The 16,234-nt window shown below is 41.1% G+C and overlaps 1 protein-coding gene across 4 annotated transcripts in view; it reads right to left on the bottom strand.

The window, feature by feature from the left end:
* The window catches only part of RARB (retinoic acid receptor beta), a 1,128,948-nt gene that overhangs the window by 97,242 nt on the left and 1,015,472 nt on the right, over window positions 1–16,234 (bottom strand). For all 4 annotated transcript variants that reach the window (XM_044066879.1, XM_044066878.1, XM_044066881.1 and 1 more), the window contains exon 5: window positions 13,497–13,673. In XM_044066879.1, the coding sequence (XP_043922814.1) occupies window positions 13,497–13,673 (177 nt within the window). The remainder of the gene's footprint in view (window positions 1–13,496; window positions 13,674–16,234) is intronic.

The following is a 16,234-nucleotide window of genomic DNA, read 5'->3' on the forward strand; positions in this document are numbered from 1 at the left end:
TCCAATCTGGTCCACCTCAGGGCTTAGATCTTGTTACAAACCTTCTCATCCTGCCTGATTTGTTGACTGAAATCTCTAAAGTTAAGAAAGCCTTTAGACTCAGCAGGTTATTTACCTCCAAGTGTAATCAGTTTCATTTTTGGAGGTGAAACACCCAGTACTTCCCTGGTCAGGTAGCTTGCAGATTATCTTGACATATGAAAACAAAATTGCTGCAGATTCTAAAGACAACCACAAGGCATTCTATAATTATGTCAAGAATCTACACGGCAATACTCAGATCTGCTCTGAGTTACAGCACAATGACAATACATATACAGAACCAACTGATATTGCCAACGTATTGGCTGATAGGTTCAGTGCGAACTTTACTCCCTTTTCAGCCCCTAGAGGGCCTATCACAATGCCTGAGGAATACCAAGTCCCTATTATCACAACTACACAGGTAAAAAACACACTGTCCAAAGCCAAGAATACAGCTTCCATGGGACCTGATAATATCCCTGGCTGTGTTCTACATGAATTACAAAGTGAACTGGCACCACACCTGAGTACCCTGTTCAATCACAGCCTCATTTCAGGCTTTGTTCCTACCAAATGGTGCACTGCTATGGTCATCCCACTCCACAAAGGGGGAGCGACTACAGACCCTGGGAACTACTGCCCCATTAGCCTGACAAGTCTGATAAGTAAGGCTATGGAGCGCATCACCATGGACCTTATAAATAAGGACATAGGGAATCTCCAAACTCTGGACCCCACGCAGTATGGGTTTGTGAAAGGTAGATCATGCCTGCTCAACCTGATAGACTTCTTCGAGTCTGTCACCAGAGCTGTGGACGAGGACAAGATAGTTCACACAGACTACCTAGATCTTGCCAAGGCCTTCGACACCATCCCTAACTCAGGAATCATAGATAGACTCACTAAACTAGGCATAAACCCCTATGTAATTAGATAGGTTGCCAACTGGCTCACTGATAGAACCCACACTGTGAAAGTAACAGACTCCAAATCTGACTACTGACCAGTTACAAGTGGTGTCTCACACGGATCGGTCCTAGGTCCTCTCCTGTTTAGCATCGATTTCTCTGAAGTTCAAGCCAACACAAATGGACTCTGGCTGACCACGTTCACAGATGATTGTAAACTGGGAGCCATTATTGATTCTCCAACTGATGTAGACATTCTACAAAAAGGCCTTACTGACACCAATGACTGGTGCCAAAACCATAGCCTTAAGCTCAATGCCAAAAAGTGCATTGCCATTCCCTTTGGGAAATATTTAGTGCCCATGAACTACCACATAGGCAGTAGTCCACTAAACACTGAAGGTGTGATAAGAGACCTGGGGACACAGGTTGACAGCAACCTCTCCTTTGATAACCACATTGCCACTGTAGTCAGAAAGTCCTTCTATGTGGCACATCTCATTACAAAAGGAAGAAAGAGGTCATAATCCCTCTGTACTCGTCCCTCAATAGACCTTTTATAGAATACAATGCCCCATTTGGTATGTACCTCACTAGACACCTACAACAACTGGAAAGGCCACAAAAATATCTCACTTAGAGGATCTTAGGCCTTAGACACATGCCATATACGGACAGACTCAAAAAACTCCAGCTATACTCTGTCTCTTATCGCCTATTTAGAGGCGATCTCTGCTTGTCCTACAATACCATGTCTGACCCAGAACTACTAGATATGCTACACCTAAAGAAATCCCAATCCCTCTGTGCCACACGCTCCAATGACCTTAACCTCATTACCACAATAAACAGAACATATTGGAGGGACAGTTTCCTAACCCAGAGACTTCCCATACTCTGGAACAAACTTTCCATTCACGTCAAGCAGAGCACTTCACTGGTCATCTTTAAGAAAAATCTTGACAAGTAGGTGGGCAATAGGAAGTTCAACCATGGGATCACGTCAGTGTCCTTGCTTGACAGGGGCACTGGGAACTGACGTTGGGCGGCATGATGCCAGGGAATCTTCTTGGGCTAGGCTTATATAGGCTCCAGGGCTGTTAGCCTAGTACACACCTATGAACATATTCTAGATACCTAAATGACTTGGGCCTTAGTGACTCCAAAGTCAGTATTTATATGCTAGCTATTTCTGCACATTGTGAACCTGTGGAAGGCAGGATCATGGATCACAGCCAGCTATTCAAGTAGTTCCTGAAAGTAGTGCTGCTGTTTCACTTTCCTTTGAAGATCCCCTACCTTTTATAGCATTTGTACTTCATGGTTGACAGGCTTGCCCATTCACTGTATGAGTCTGCTAACTTGGTGGCATTACACTTCATATCATGGAAGACCCTTTTCCTAGTGGCTACCATCTACATGCAGTGGATCTTAGTGCTTCAAGCTTCATAACTAGTTTTGCACAACAATACAGTGTCCCTTAGGCCAAACCCACATATCCCTCCAAAGGTAGTTTCATAGGTCTCCCTGAAACAATCCGTTCTTCTCTTGGTTTTCTTTACAGCAGCAGAATCCAGAATGAAATGATCCTTCACACCTAGTGTGTACATCTACAGCACAGTTACAGCCTAGAACAGCTGAATTAATTTAGGAAAACTGATCAGATATTCATCTCCTTTGTTCCGTGGTGGGAAGGACTTGTAGTTGCCAGTCACTTTTGCACTTCCAACTGCAGTATCTTTTGTAATCAAAGTTCACTCCATCAGGGAACTGAATGTCTCTGATACTTGCTTTAGGAATGACTCTGTACTACACATCTCTGCTGTAGCCTCTTGGCCTTCAGTGCACACCATCATTAAGCATTTGTGTCTCCAATATGACTATTGGAGCTAGGCCACATTTGGCTGTCAGTTCTACAGAACTCTGCTATCTGAGCTCTGTTTGTGTATTCCTCTGGTGCCTCCAATCCTGGTGGCAACTGCTTGGGAGTCAACCAAAACAATGACTCTTCAAAGAGTTTTCATAAGTACAAAAGTTATAAACAGAGTGTCACCTGAATATGGACAAAAGCATATTCACAATAATGTATTAGTGAAGCTTACAGGGTAAAAGTGGGAGAGTCCAGTCCCCACGTATTGATGGACTGCCTGCAACCCATGAACTCTACTCTTTGTTACCAGGAATAAGGTACTGATAAGACAATTACCCACATAGAAGAAGGGTTTCCTCTTTCCACTACAGCGTTGTGCAGTACAGTACAGGTTTTGACACTGATGAAGAAAAGAATGGGCCGACAGACAGACTAACAGCTAAAACAGCACACTGAATGTTAAGTCTGTGCTGAAAATATGAAGGGTTTATAGCAGCATCACATTCATCATCCCGTTAGCCAACAGGGTTGTCCTTCTGTATCCCCAATTCCTTTCTTAAGCTTCTGCAAGCCTCTGTTCTTCTATGGTTTGTGACAAACCAGTTTATATGTGATATTAAAAAAACAAAGAAAAACAGAATGTATTTTCTTGTTTGCCCTTGCTGTCAAAGCAGGAATTCCATGAGGTTCAGCCCCTCACTGTATGAGTCTGCTAACTTGGTGGCATTACACTTCATATTATGGAAGACCCTTTTCCTAGTTTAGAAGTTTCCATAGCCTCTCCCATCTTACTCCTCCTTTATAAAATGGCTGTGCTACCAGTGAAAGGTGGTTCCGCACCAGCAATATCTGAACTCCTGTATTTCACTGCCCCTCTATAAATTGACTTTACAACCAGTGAAAGATGATTTTAGTGCCAGGTAGTTCTGAACTAGCCCTTACAACAAGGTCAACATGCAATTGCTAGCAGCACAAATCACAATAATCTCTGTGTCCAGCCAGGGTCATTTTCATACTCCTGTCTTTCATTTAAGGAGCACAGCAATGCCATGTGTGAAGCTATCTGGGACAGATTAGGCTAATATTCCTGACATAAGCACTAGCTTATCAGGAAAGTTCTACTTCTGTCAGTCATTAGTGCAACTTTTCAAGTAACATACTATAATCTCACCATTTCTTTACAAACGCCTGCAGAAATACCTTACAGATATGTTCCATAATTTTACTTCATTCTAGGTGTGCATGGGTCTGTCCCATATTTGTGATTCACAGAATAAACTAGACTTAAGTAGCAGGACTGCATACTTCATTTGTCTTTAGGTCACAACAACAAACTGTCGGTCACATCTCCTTTACTCTCTGATCCCTTCTTCCCACACCACAAGTACTGAGTCCGTCTTATTACCCTGAAGTATGCTTAGACTAACATCTTTGAAAACACTACAGAAATAAATGGTAGATCTGCGTTTTCATTATCCTTTACAGCAGGGGAAACACCTTGACCCATATCTTATGTCTTCTCTCTCCATCACCAGTGCCTGTATGCAGGGCTACCTTTACTTCTTGCATAATATTCCTGCAGGACCTTGACCTCCTACATTAAGTATTCTTCCACTTTTATTTGTTAACTCACTGGTTCATTTTCCATCTAAATCGATAGACCTCAACTCATGGAAATTTTTTTTTAGGTAGGTTTTGCATTAATGACTACCTGCTATTGTTAACACTGCTCACCACCTGTGCATTAAGATGTAAGCAGAATGCGGTAGGACTACCTGTCCTCCTCCTTTAAGATTTTCAGACGACAGAAAGACTGGTCTCAAACACTACCATCGTCACTTAGGTTCAGAGATCGTTAACTCAGCATGCGGTCAAGAAGGAGCATAGCTGGCTATTTCCTAGCTGCCCCGACTACTGCACAGTTTTGTGACTTGTTCAGAGTCACACAGCAAGCAAATGAAGGCTGAAGAACTCAGATAATGGACTACAGGAGGCAGCTTGTTAATAACGTATAGCCTTAGTTCTCTGCCATCTCTGCCAGACATAGGTCACTTGGGATCAACATGGTTGATTCAGTGGAGTAGGCAGATAATGGAGAAAGTACTGCGCACTTACCCATTCCAAAGAGACAAACAGAATAATATGAAAGTGGTATACTGAAATGACAAATATTTACGTAAGGTTTACCAGGAGACATGGTGGCATATTCAACAAACTAAACAGTAATTCTGCATGCAATATTCAGAACTGGTTTTAAATATCTTGCATTTATTCCTTGGATCTAAATACAGATCATACTTTTGATCCACAATAAGTTTTCATAGCTATTTTCAACAGACTAATTGAGCCTTAGTATTGAACAAAAAATGTAGAAGCATGGCTATGTTCCTTACCCATTGTAAAACATGTTAGCCATGGCAGATTGAGAGGTGTAAGGGACAGCTACCACAATAACTCAGTGTATCAAATACATGTTCAGTGCTACTTATTAAAGGAACTAGACAGCAGGACTTCTGCTATCGTCTACTCCTAAGTGATTTATTGGCAAGCTTCAAATCCCCACCAAAGCCAGGAAACTCTTCTACGTACACAGAATCATGCACCACAAAACTGTATCAGTATGTAAACAGATGCAATGATGCAGCTCTTCCCTGCATAAACAAGCGTACAGCAAACTGCAGCCCCCCCCATGAAACTATAATATCAACAAGCTGTACAATAAGAGTAAGCGAGTTTTGGCCAAAAGTAAGAAGAGTGGTACTCAAAAAGATAGAGTTTCTTTCATCCTTAAATAAACACACAAATAAACAACTCCACCAAACCCAAATTTCAGGTAAAACAGCCACCCAAGCTAAAGAAAATCACAAGGTCTTTTTAGTTATGTTTACAATCTCTGGAGAACAATGCAGAAATACGCTGAGTTGATTGTGAATGATGTTACCTGCACCGAAGATGAAGATATAGCTAACTTAACTGCTGATAAATTCAGCTTAAACTTTATCCCTCCCCATCTCTCCCACACAAAATACCAATTCCCCAGTTATCACATGAGGTCAAGTCCTAAAAGCACTATCAAAATAAAAAACAAATACTGCATTAATGGGCCTTAACAATATCCTGGAATGCATTTTGAATAAAATGAAGCAAGATTTAGCCACACCCCTAACCACACTGTTCAACATTAGCCCCCATACAGGTTGTGTACCAAGTGAATGAAGAACAGTAACAGTTATTGGAGGATCTTTATAGGCCCATATGTCTGACCAGCCTCATATGCAAAGCCATGGAAAGAATTATCATGGAATTAAACAATAAGGACATAGGGAACTTCCAAACACTGGACCCATCTTAGTTTGGATTTGTCAAAAGCAGGTCATGCTTACTCAATCTGGAGAACTTTTCTGAAGAAGTCAACAAAGTAATGGACGAAGGTAAAACAGTACAGACTACCTACCTCAACCTGGCAAAGTCTTTTGACACTATTTCTCACTCAAGCATAGTAGAAAAAGATTAATACACTGGGAACAAACCCCTATGTCACCCACTGGATCATCAACTGATTCACAGATAGAATGCAGCTGACCAAAATAGCTAACACCACTAACAGATGCTGGGACCTCTTTTGTTTGGCATCTTCTCAGAAGTTAAGGTCAGTACTGAAGGGCTCTGGCTGACTAAGCTTGCAGATGACTACAAGCTGGGTGCAGTTATTGAATCCCAAAAAACTTAGCCATCCTAAACAAAGGTTTCTCAAATAAAACACAGGTGCCAGAATAATGGCTTAAAGTTAAATGCCAAAAAGTGCATTATCATATCCTTTGGGAAGTCGTCCACCCAGGGGGAGAACTACCACATTGATAATACATCTCTAAGCATTGACCCAGTTGCTTGAGATTTGGGAATTTATGTGGACAGTGACCTATCATTTGATCAGCATGTATCCACTGTGGTGAGGAAATCCTTCTTTATTGCACAAATCATTAACAAAGGGATTGCTTCTAGGTCCAAGGATGTCATTGTCTGATTTACTCAGCCCTCATAAGGCCAATCATTGAGTATAATGCCACCTTTGGCATGTATCTGTTAAGGTATCTCCATCAGCTGGAACTTCCACAGCGACACCTTATGAAAAGGATACTAGGCTTAAGCAATTTGCCCTACATGGGGTGACTCAAATTCCTGTCTCTTTACTCTGTTTCTTACAGACTGATAAGAGGTGACCCTTGAATGGCATATAAAGCATTCTCTGACCCAGTACTGATGGATCTACTACACATCAGCAAATCAAATGGCATCAGTACTCAGTCCAAGGATTTCTAAACATCTCTGTGGCCAGCTTGGTAGATTTGGGCATCCTAAGGCAATGTAGCAATTGTCTTGTGTTCTCAAGCAACCAGTTAATTATTAAAGAAAATAACATTGTATACCAGATATGTAAATACACAACTTCCTTGGAGGCAAAAACCTCATATACAAATAAGGTTGTCAGGAATACCTGCACTACATCCCTCAGACACACTGCTCCCCACACACACACACACACACACACACACACGGATTGTCTTATGCTAAGTAACTTAAAAGAAACCTTCCCAAATCTCAAAGACCTGTATAGCCACCTAATGCCAATACTGCTCCTCAGCAATCACTAAAACACACACCAAAAGCAACAACAAACATCTCACATTAGCCTACACCCAAAGGTACCCCGACAGCAAAGCCCATAAGGCAAGCACACACTTTACTTAATACACTTGTCACTGGAAACTCCATTGTGTGATGCACAGATGCCCCACTTACCAACTTAGACAAGGAGATAAGAGTTAGTTGCCTATCTGGAGCCAGGATCCACAATATCATCCACACACTCAAGTTACTACAGCCCAGGTACCAGTATGATTCTATCATAGTTCATGTGAGTATAAAGGACCTGACACATACCGTACTGTATTATACGAAATAGAAACATAATGGATTTCTCAGAATATGTGTTACAGACAGGTATGAGCCTTGCACTGAGCAGCATTCAAACTTCACCAAGGATGATGCCACAGTATGAACATAAAATGACTGATTTTAATAACTGGCTTTGTTTCTTGTGCCACTCCACGGCAATCCATTATCTGTCAGGATGGCAGAGCATGGTCAAAAGACCACATTGCTTTGCCAAGGATGGGGTACACCTGATCCCCTTAGGCTTTTGCATATTGGATAAAACTTTGTGCACCCCTTTAGTGCCACTTTTAGGCAATGCCAAAAAGACAAAGCTACCAACATAGTGAAAAAGTACAGAAGCAACTTTAAGGTGTTAATGCTCAATGCTCAGAGCCTAAACAAAAAACTCCTCACCCTTCAAGCCTTCCTCACTATGGAGGATGCATCTGTGCTGTGACAGAGACTTGGTTTAAAGCTGTAAAAACTATTCTGGAAGTGCAAGGCTACAGTGCCTTCTACACATTTAGACCAACAACAGCACAAACTGGGGTCAAAGGTGGAGGCATCTTTATCTACATTAACAGCAGACATACATCCATGTTGGTTAAACACAGTGATACCCTGCAGCTCATCCTCATGCAAGTCACCATAGATACAGTGCCTCACCATAACATGGACAGATTCAGGTCACTATTTTTGCCCCTAGAGTCTTATAATGACTATTACCTAAACTTACTAGAGATGCTCACCATCCAACCAAACACCCTATTCATGGGTGACTTTAACTACCCCTCTACAGACTGGGAAATGTATACTGCCTGAAACTCATAGGTACAATGCTTCCTGGACTTCATTAACACAAAAACCCTGGCACACTCCAACCAGAGGATTAAGCATACTGGATCTGGTAGTCACCAACATGAGAGAGTACTGCACCCCCCCCCCCCCGTGTCACATCCTTACTAGTGAGGTCAGATCACAAAACTGTTTCATTTGAAATAAAAATGAACCCAGAACATCTGGCTAAACCAGTAACAGTTTTTAACTATTCATAGTCAAATCACATCCTATTAAGTGACAATTTGTCAAAATTCAAGGCTCCCCCAATCCGAAGACCACAGGTACCTACGCAGAATTACTCACAGAGTCCCTATACAAACATGTGAATGGCTGCATAGAGACAGCCTTAACTAATACAAATAAACCCCAAAAAGCACTAAAAACTCCACTGGTGGAATCCTCATCTAAACAGGGTGTACAATTTTCTTCTTTCGGATGTTCCCATTAGGGGTTGCCATGGTGGATCATCTGTTTCCATTTCTTCCTGTCCTCTGCATATTGCTCAGTCACACCAACCACCTGGATGTCCTCTCTCACCATGTCCATAAACCTTATCTTAGGCCTTCCTCTTTTCCTCTTACCTGGCAGCTCCATCCTTAGCATCCTTTTCCCAATATAACCAGCATCCCTCCTCAGCACATGTCCAAACCAACGCAATCACACCTCTCTGACTTTGTCTCCAAATTGAACAACCTGAGCTGACCCTCTAATATACTGATTCCTAATCCTAGCCATCCTCATCACACCCAATGAAAATCTTAACATCTTTAACTCTTCCACCTCCAGCTCTGACTTCTGCCTTTTTGTCACTGCCACCATCTCAAACCCACATAACATAGCTGGTCTCACTACCCTCTTGTAGCCTTCCCTTTCACTCTTACTGGTACCCGTCTGTCACAAGTCACTCCTGACACTCTTCTCCATCCACTCCACCCTGCCTGTACTCTCTTCTTCACCTCTCTTCCACACTCACCATTACTCTGAAATGTTGATCCCAAGTATTTAAATTCATCACCCTTTGCCAACTCTACTCCCTGCATCCTCACCATTCCTCTATCCTCCCTCTCATTCACACACATATATTCTGTCTTAGTCCTGCTGACCTTCATTCCTCTCCTCGCTAGAGCATATATCCACCTCTCCAGGGTCTCCTCAACCTGTTCCCTACTCTCACTACAGATCACAATGTCATCGGCAAACATCATAGTCCATGGAGACTCCAGTCTGATCTTGTCTGTCAACCTGTCCATCACCATTGCAAATAAGAAAGGGCTTAGAGCTGATCCTTAATGTAATCCCGCCTCCATCTTAAATGCATCCGTCACTCCTACTTCAGACCTCACCACTGTCACACTACCATCATAAACAGGGTGTATAATAAAAGAAGAAAACCCATGGCTAAAATCAGGAACAGCAACTCCGTTGACGACAACTGCTCTATTATACAACTAAACAAGAAACTAAGAGGTGTAATTAAGTCCAGCAAGGTCAGCTATGAGGTTAAGATAGCCACTCAGGCTATGGACAATCAGAAGGTCTTCTTCAGCTATGTCTGGAACCTTAGAGGTAAAAACCAGCAGTGTGCAGAACAGCTGGTGAACAGTACCACCTTCACTGCCATAGCAAATCTACTGGCTGATAAATTCAGCTCAAACTTCACCTCCCACTCCCCCCAGCTCTACCGGGTGAAATTCTCGCCAACATATTTCCCCGAGCTATCAGCAGGGACCAAGTGCTGGCAGCACTCGCTAAAGCCAAGAACACCACCTTCATGGGTCTCAACAATATACCTGGTTGCCTCTTGAACAGTTAAAAACATAACCTGTCAGGACCACTTAAGGCACTCTTCAACTACAGCCTTAAAACTGGTTACATTCCAAGCGAATGGAGGACTGTAACAGTCATTCCCACTCTACAAGGGCAGACCATCAAATGACCCAGGGAACTACAGACCCATTAGTCTAACAAGCATAATATGTAAAAATCTATGGAATAAATTATCATGGAAATGATAAACAAGGACATTGACAACCTACAGACACTGGAATCATCCCATTTTGGTTTTAAGTGAAGGTCAAGTGTATTGAACCTGGCAGACTTCTTTGAGAGGATCAACAAGGCAATGGACAGGGGTAAAATAGTGCATACTGCACATTTTGGCCTGGCTAAGGCATTTGATACAATACCACACTCAGGCATTGTTGACAAGTTGTCTGAGCTAGGCATAAATTCTTGCATAATTCATTGGATTGCCAGCAGGCACACAGACAGGACCCAAGAAGTCAGAATCACTGAGACCACCTCCACCAAGAGACTGGTCACCAGCAAAGTACCCCAGGGCTCCATGTTGGACCACCTTCTGTTTAGCATCTACTTTTCTGAAGTCAAGGCTAACATTCAAGGCCTCTGGCTCACTAAGTTCACAGATGACTACATATTGGCGCTATTATAGGCTCCCCCCAAGACACAAGGATCTTACAAGAGGGTTTAACAGACAAATGGCTGGTGCCAAAGCCATGGCCTAAGACTCAATGCCAATGCCCTTTTGGAAACTTTCAGCCCAAGTTAATTACTCCATTAATAAAACACCCCTAAGAGTCGACCCAGTAGTAAGGGATCTGGCAACATACGTAGACAGCAATCTGGCCTTTGACCAACATATAGCTAAGATCATAAGAAAATGACTGTCTGTTGCCCTACTTATGGCTAAGGGCATGGGCATCCAGGTCTAAGGAAGTTATACTACTACTCTACTCGGCCTTTATCAGACCTATCATTGAATACAATGCCCCCATGTGCAACAGATGGAATGCCCAATTCAAGGCATGAATACCCTGTCTGACACTGATTGCCTAAAGGTTCTTTCTCTGTATTCAGTCCCTACAAGCTGCTGACAGGGGATCTTTTCCTGGTTTACAGGGCTTCCTCAGACCCAAACCTGATGGATCTGTTGTACATGCAAAACAAACACCACCAGAAACACTAGACCCAGGGATCTGAACTTTGCTTGTAATATAAACAGAATGTGCTGTAGAGACAGATATGTGTCCCAAAGGATCCCAGTGCTATGGAATATGCTCCCTATCCATGTAAAACAGAGTACATCCTTGACCCTATTCAAATGAAACTTTGACAACTGGATGGGAAATCATAAATTTACCCCTGGTCTGGCCTTCATGTCCCTTATGGACAAAGACAGTCAATAAAAAAAAAGTATTATCCTAACTAACACCCCAAATACAAATCCTTAGTTACCTCCCTACTCACATGACCCACCCCCCAGTATTGATGGCAATGACACTTGGAACCCAAATTGTTTGGGGTGCGTGGCTAGGCTTATAAGAGCCCTAGTGTTCTTCAGCCTAGTAACAATCTATGGACCTATGAACCGATTTAAACCTTTTCTGCAGCATCAATAGAACGGTTTGGAGGGACATTTATATCTTGCAGAGGATACCAATGTTCTGGAACAGACTCCCCATGACATAAAACAAAGTTCGTCACTGTCCAAATTCAAGTACAAGATGGATCTATGGATGGGAAATAGAAAACGTCTCCCACAACTCCACCTGTACTACTAATGGACAGAGCAGCACATAAATGTTTCATACCAATTCTTGGGGTCTTTCGAAGTACCTATGGTATGACCCAGTTATCATCACTAGAGGAAGTATAATATAGTCTATGAAAGGGCAAGATTAATCTAAACACGAAATGGATAATTCCAAGCACCAAACAGGAAATTTGGCTAGGCTTAACCTATGCACCTATATAAGCCTTTAAGACATAACGCTAGACCCAATAAATGTAGCAGCAAACACAAGCCTGTATAACAGTGGCATCATAAGTATTCTGATTAAAATGGACAATAACAGATAATATTTGGGTTTAAAACATATGAAACAACTCTTCTAAACACAGCTGCAATTTTAAAATAGCTTTATTGAAGCTGGGGACCTCTAGCTGGCTGCAGTTTTATAGCATTCCAGGAATAAAACTGTCTTGTCTACACATATTTGTCCCAAACACTTAATAGTAATGCTTCTCAGTAGCATGTCAGAATGGAGAATAGATAGCACACTGTTTTTTTTTCCATGTGTCCTGACTCACAAATCATTATTAAAAATAAATGCACACAATCTGTAAAGAGTCTGTTTTGAGCTGTTTGTTACAGACAACAGGAAAACCATTCTGAGTTTATAGTGCATGTCATAAGAACTTTTCCTGATCCCTGTCAAAAAAGGCATCCTGTGCTATTACTGTTAGCAAAGCGCAGTGATATATGCTGCCATGTTACAGTAATTCTGCTTTAACAAAGTGCCTTTGTGAGTATGGGATGGCTTATTCCAAGGAATGACCTACTTATAAAACATGATACTCCCTTTGTATATCACCATTCAAGTGCACATACTGAAGTCTATGATCCCGTCAGTTAGTTAACACTGATAGTTCTTTCTAGAAACGTAGCTCAAGGATGCACCTTCAGCACCTCTGTAGTTTTAAAACTGAAGCAGAAATGCCTGTCCTACTGGAAAGTGTTACTGTCAGTTGCCACCTTCTCACACCTATGTCTACAAAAGTATATTCATGTTAACAATCCTAACCTTAAAAATAACTACAGATACCATGCAGGCTTTGGAAAACAAAACGCAAGTTACTGTATAACACACACACACACACACACACACACACACACACACACACACACACACACACACACACACACACACACACACACACACACACACACATTTATATATATCCCTGCAGGAAATATATTTTTAACACTGACCAGTTGTAGCTATTGTTCATATTTACTTTAGTTAAGTATTTGGGCACATTGTTATATAACAACTAATGTGACCTGTTACAAAAACAACTACACCAGAAATTGATGTCACATTGCAAAGAAATAGTACCAGAATATCCAGGCATGCAGCTTTTAGTAGTGTGATTTGGTCGGCGATGGTCAAGCTTGTGAAGCCAGGACACTTCTTCGCAAATTCTACTATTTTAATAATGCACTTTGTGGCCAGTTCACTGAATTTATCCCAAAGTCCCAGATCTAGCCGAACTCGGTGATCTGCACTGGAATTCTGAAATGAAAACACAGACTGTATGTTACCACCTTAATGCAAGCACCTCAAAATGTGGTAAATATTCATGCAAATCAAGCTTCACATTTCTTATGCAAAATGAAAACACGGCTTTTTTTTAAAAAAATAGTTTAACTACATTCTAAAAAATGCAAGGTAATCTGTCTAACTTCAGCTATCCTTTAATGTGCAGGTTGTTTCATTATGAGTATCAACTGTGGTACTTGAAAGAACTGGCACATAAATGGTTTACAAGCAATCATATAAACTGCTTCTGGTCTTTTCCATTATAATAAAATGACTTGACCATGCTGAATGCTTTCCTGGTTTATCGCAGTATCAAGCTCAGCATTCTGTTGTAATATTATTTCCTATATTTTTCAATGTGTACACAGCATCTAGACAAAAGTTCCTACACATGTTACAGAAAATGCATAGACTTTAACATGGTTTCTTTCAAGTAAAATACAAATGTCTATCTGCAAGCAAGCTGATTGGTTTCAGCCACATCAACATTTTAGTAACATTTTTCTGTAGTGTCAATAACAATTGTTTCAGGCAGCCGTGGTGGTGCAGCAGTTAGCATTGCCGCCTTACAGCAAGAGGTTCTCCGGTTCGATCCAGGGTGCCTTCTGTGTGGAGTCTGCATGTCCTTCCTCTGGTCGCATGGGTTTCCTCCGGGTGCTCCGGTTTCCTCCCACATCCCAAAGACATGCAGTAGGGGGCTTGGACACTCTAAATTGGCCTTAGGTGTGCGTGCGTGTGTGTGCCTTCTGTGGAAGGTTGGGCACCGGGCTGGCAACTCAACACTGCAAAACTCCACTGCCAATCATGAGCAGACAGGTGATCCGCTGTAGCGACCCCTAACCAGGAAAAGCCGAAAGTAAAAGAAGAGGAGTGTCAATAACAATTGTTTCATTGTCTGCCTTTTGAAGTGGGTTTAACTACTACTTGGATAGGAGTCTAAGAACATACTCTCATGTGTAACTCCTAGAGTTTATGGTGCGGTCTATACATTCCTGTGAGAGGAGCTAACTGTGCATATTTAGTTTCAATATGTTACACTACCAAACTACAGGTACACTGCTAAAGTCCCTTGTTAAAGGTCCCAATACTCAAAGAAATTAAATAAGCAAATGGAGCTTAAATACAGCCTTCATGCTTTAAAAGAATGGAAATATATGCTAGATTTCAAGGGTGAGTAATCGAGCAAATCCTGTACTATGGACAGTGAATGAACACCTGAAAACATGACTAAGAAATAAATAGCTTTCAAGCAGACTGCATTTGGTCTGGAAGGTCACAGTAATCAGTCTTTATGTGTTAGTCTTTCAGAACTATTGTAATGTGGCCCTTAAAGGCACATAAAAATAACATGAAATATCCAGTTTCACTGCTTTAAAGGTTGATGCACTTGACTGACAATGCTGTAAAGGTCCAAATCTGGCAGTCTGGGAATACCTCTCCTTCTGATACCACCCCAAAGTGTAATCTTAAGAAGTGGATGACAAATTGTATACCTCTACCCCCTCTGACACTTCAAGTCAGCCCCTGATGACATTAAATGTCAGCCTTCAGCAACTCAATGGATTGCTTTCAGATTTTGTTTAGCTTCATCCTAAAAGACCTCACAAATTACATTTAGGAAAAAGGAATAAGATCAAAGTGTGCAGTCATTCAGGTCGTAATTAAATTTAATAGGCAGTTTATTCAGTTCAAAGAATGATTGCATGGTACCGAGCGACACAAAGCAGAGCCCAAAGCAGGAAATCATTTTGCAATAGGGTATCCATCTGGAAACAAAGACACTTTATGAAACCACTAAGTGTGAAGGAAATCTTCATCAGGATGATATGAAGCCCCTTCATCATTTCAAAATGAGGAAAGGTTCTGGCATTTCTTCTATTAAAAATAATGCATGGCCATTTCAAAAAATGTAAATTTAACTCAATAGGTATACAGACTGGAATGATGAGGCAGTTATTAAAATGCAGCATAAGTCTATATTTCATCATAATGAGTTCCTGATTCAAAATACACTGGGTGTTTCTAATATATTTTGCATGAAATTCAAAAGGGTACTGAAGCAAGGTTTCAGCTGTTCTTTTATTTTGATGCTTTCATCTATAGTTTTTCTGTAACAACTGGCATACAGACACAGTAAATGTGATGTCTATAGATCTCAGGTAGTAGTTTACTCTTTTTTCCTATTATTATATGTATGTATGTATATATATATATATATATATATATATATATATATATAGATATATATAGATATATATATATATATATATATATATATATATATATAATGTGTGTGTGTGTGTGTTTTATGAAGCTTTACAATGAAAATGTACAGCTTAGATAGACTATGCTACATGAGTGAGTCACTTCCTGCTCCTCACCATTCATTACATAAACTGATGAACTGGTCAGTGGTACTTAATATGCTACAATCTGCACTTCTCAGAAACAAAATACAGTGCTTATGTATTCAAGCTGACTACAACGTACTTTGTAGGCTGATTGCAAGTCAAGCTAAATTACCTCTAGCACAT

Source organism: Protopterus annectens, chromosome 3.part1, assembly GCF_019279795.1.
Source record: "Protopterus annectens isolate FY-2018-M chromosome 3.part1, PAN1.0, whole genome shotgun sequence".
In the NCBI taxonomy this organism is placed as follows: domain Eukaryota; kingdom Metazoa; phylum Chordata; order Ceratodontiformes; family Protopteridae; genus Protopterus; species Protopterus annectens.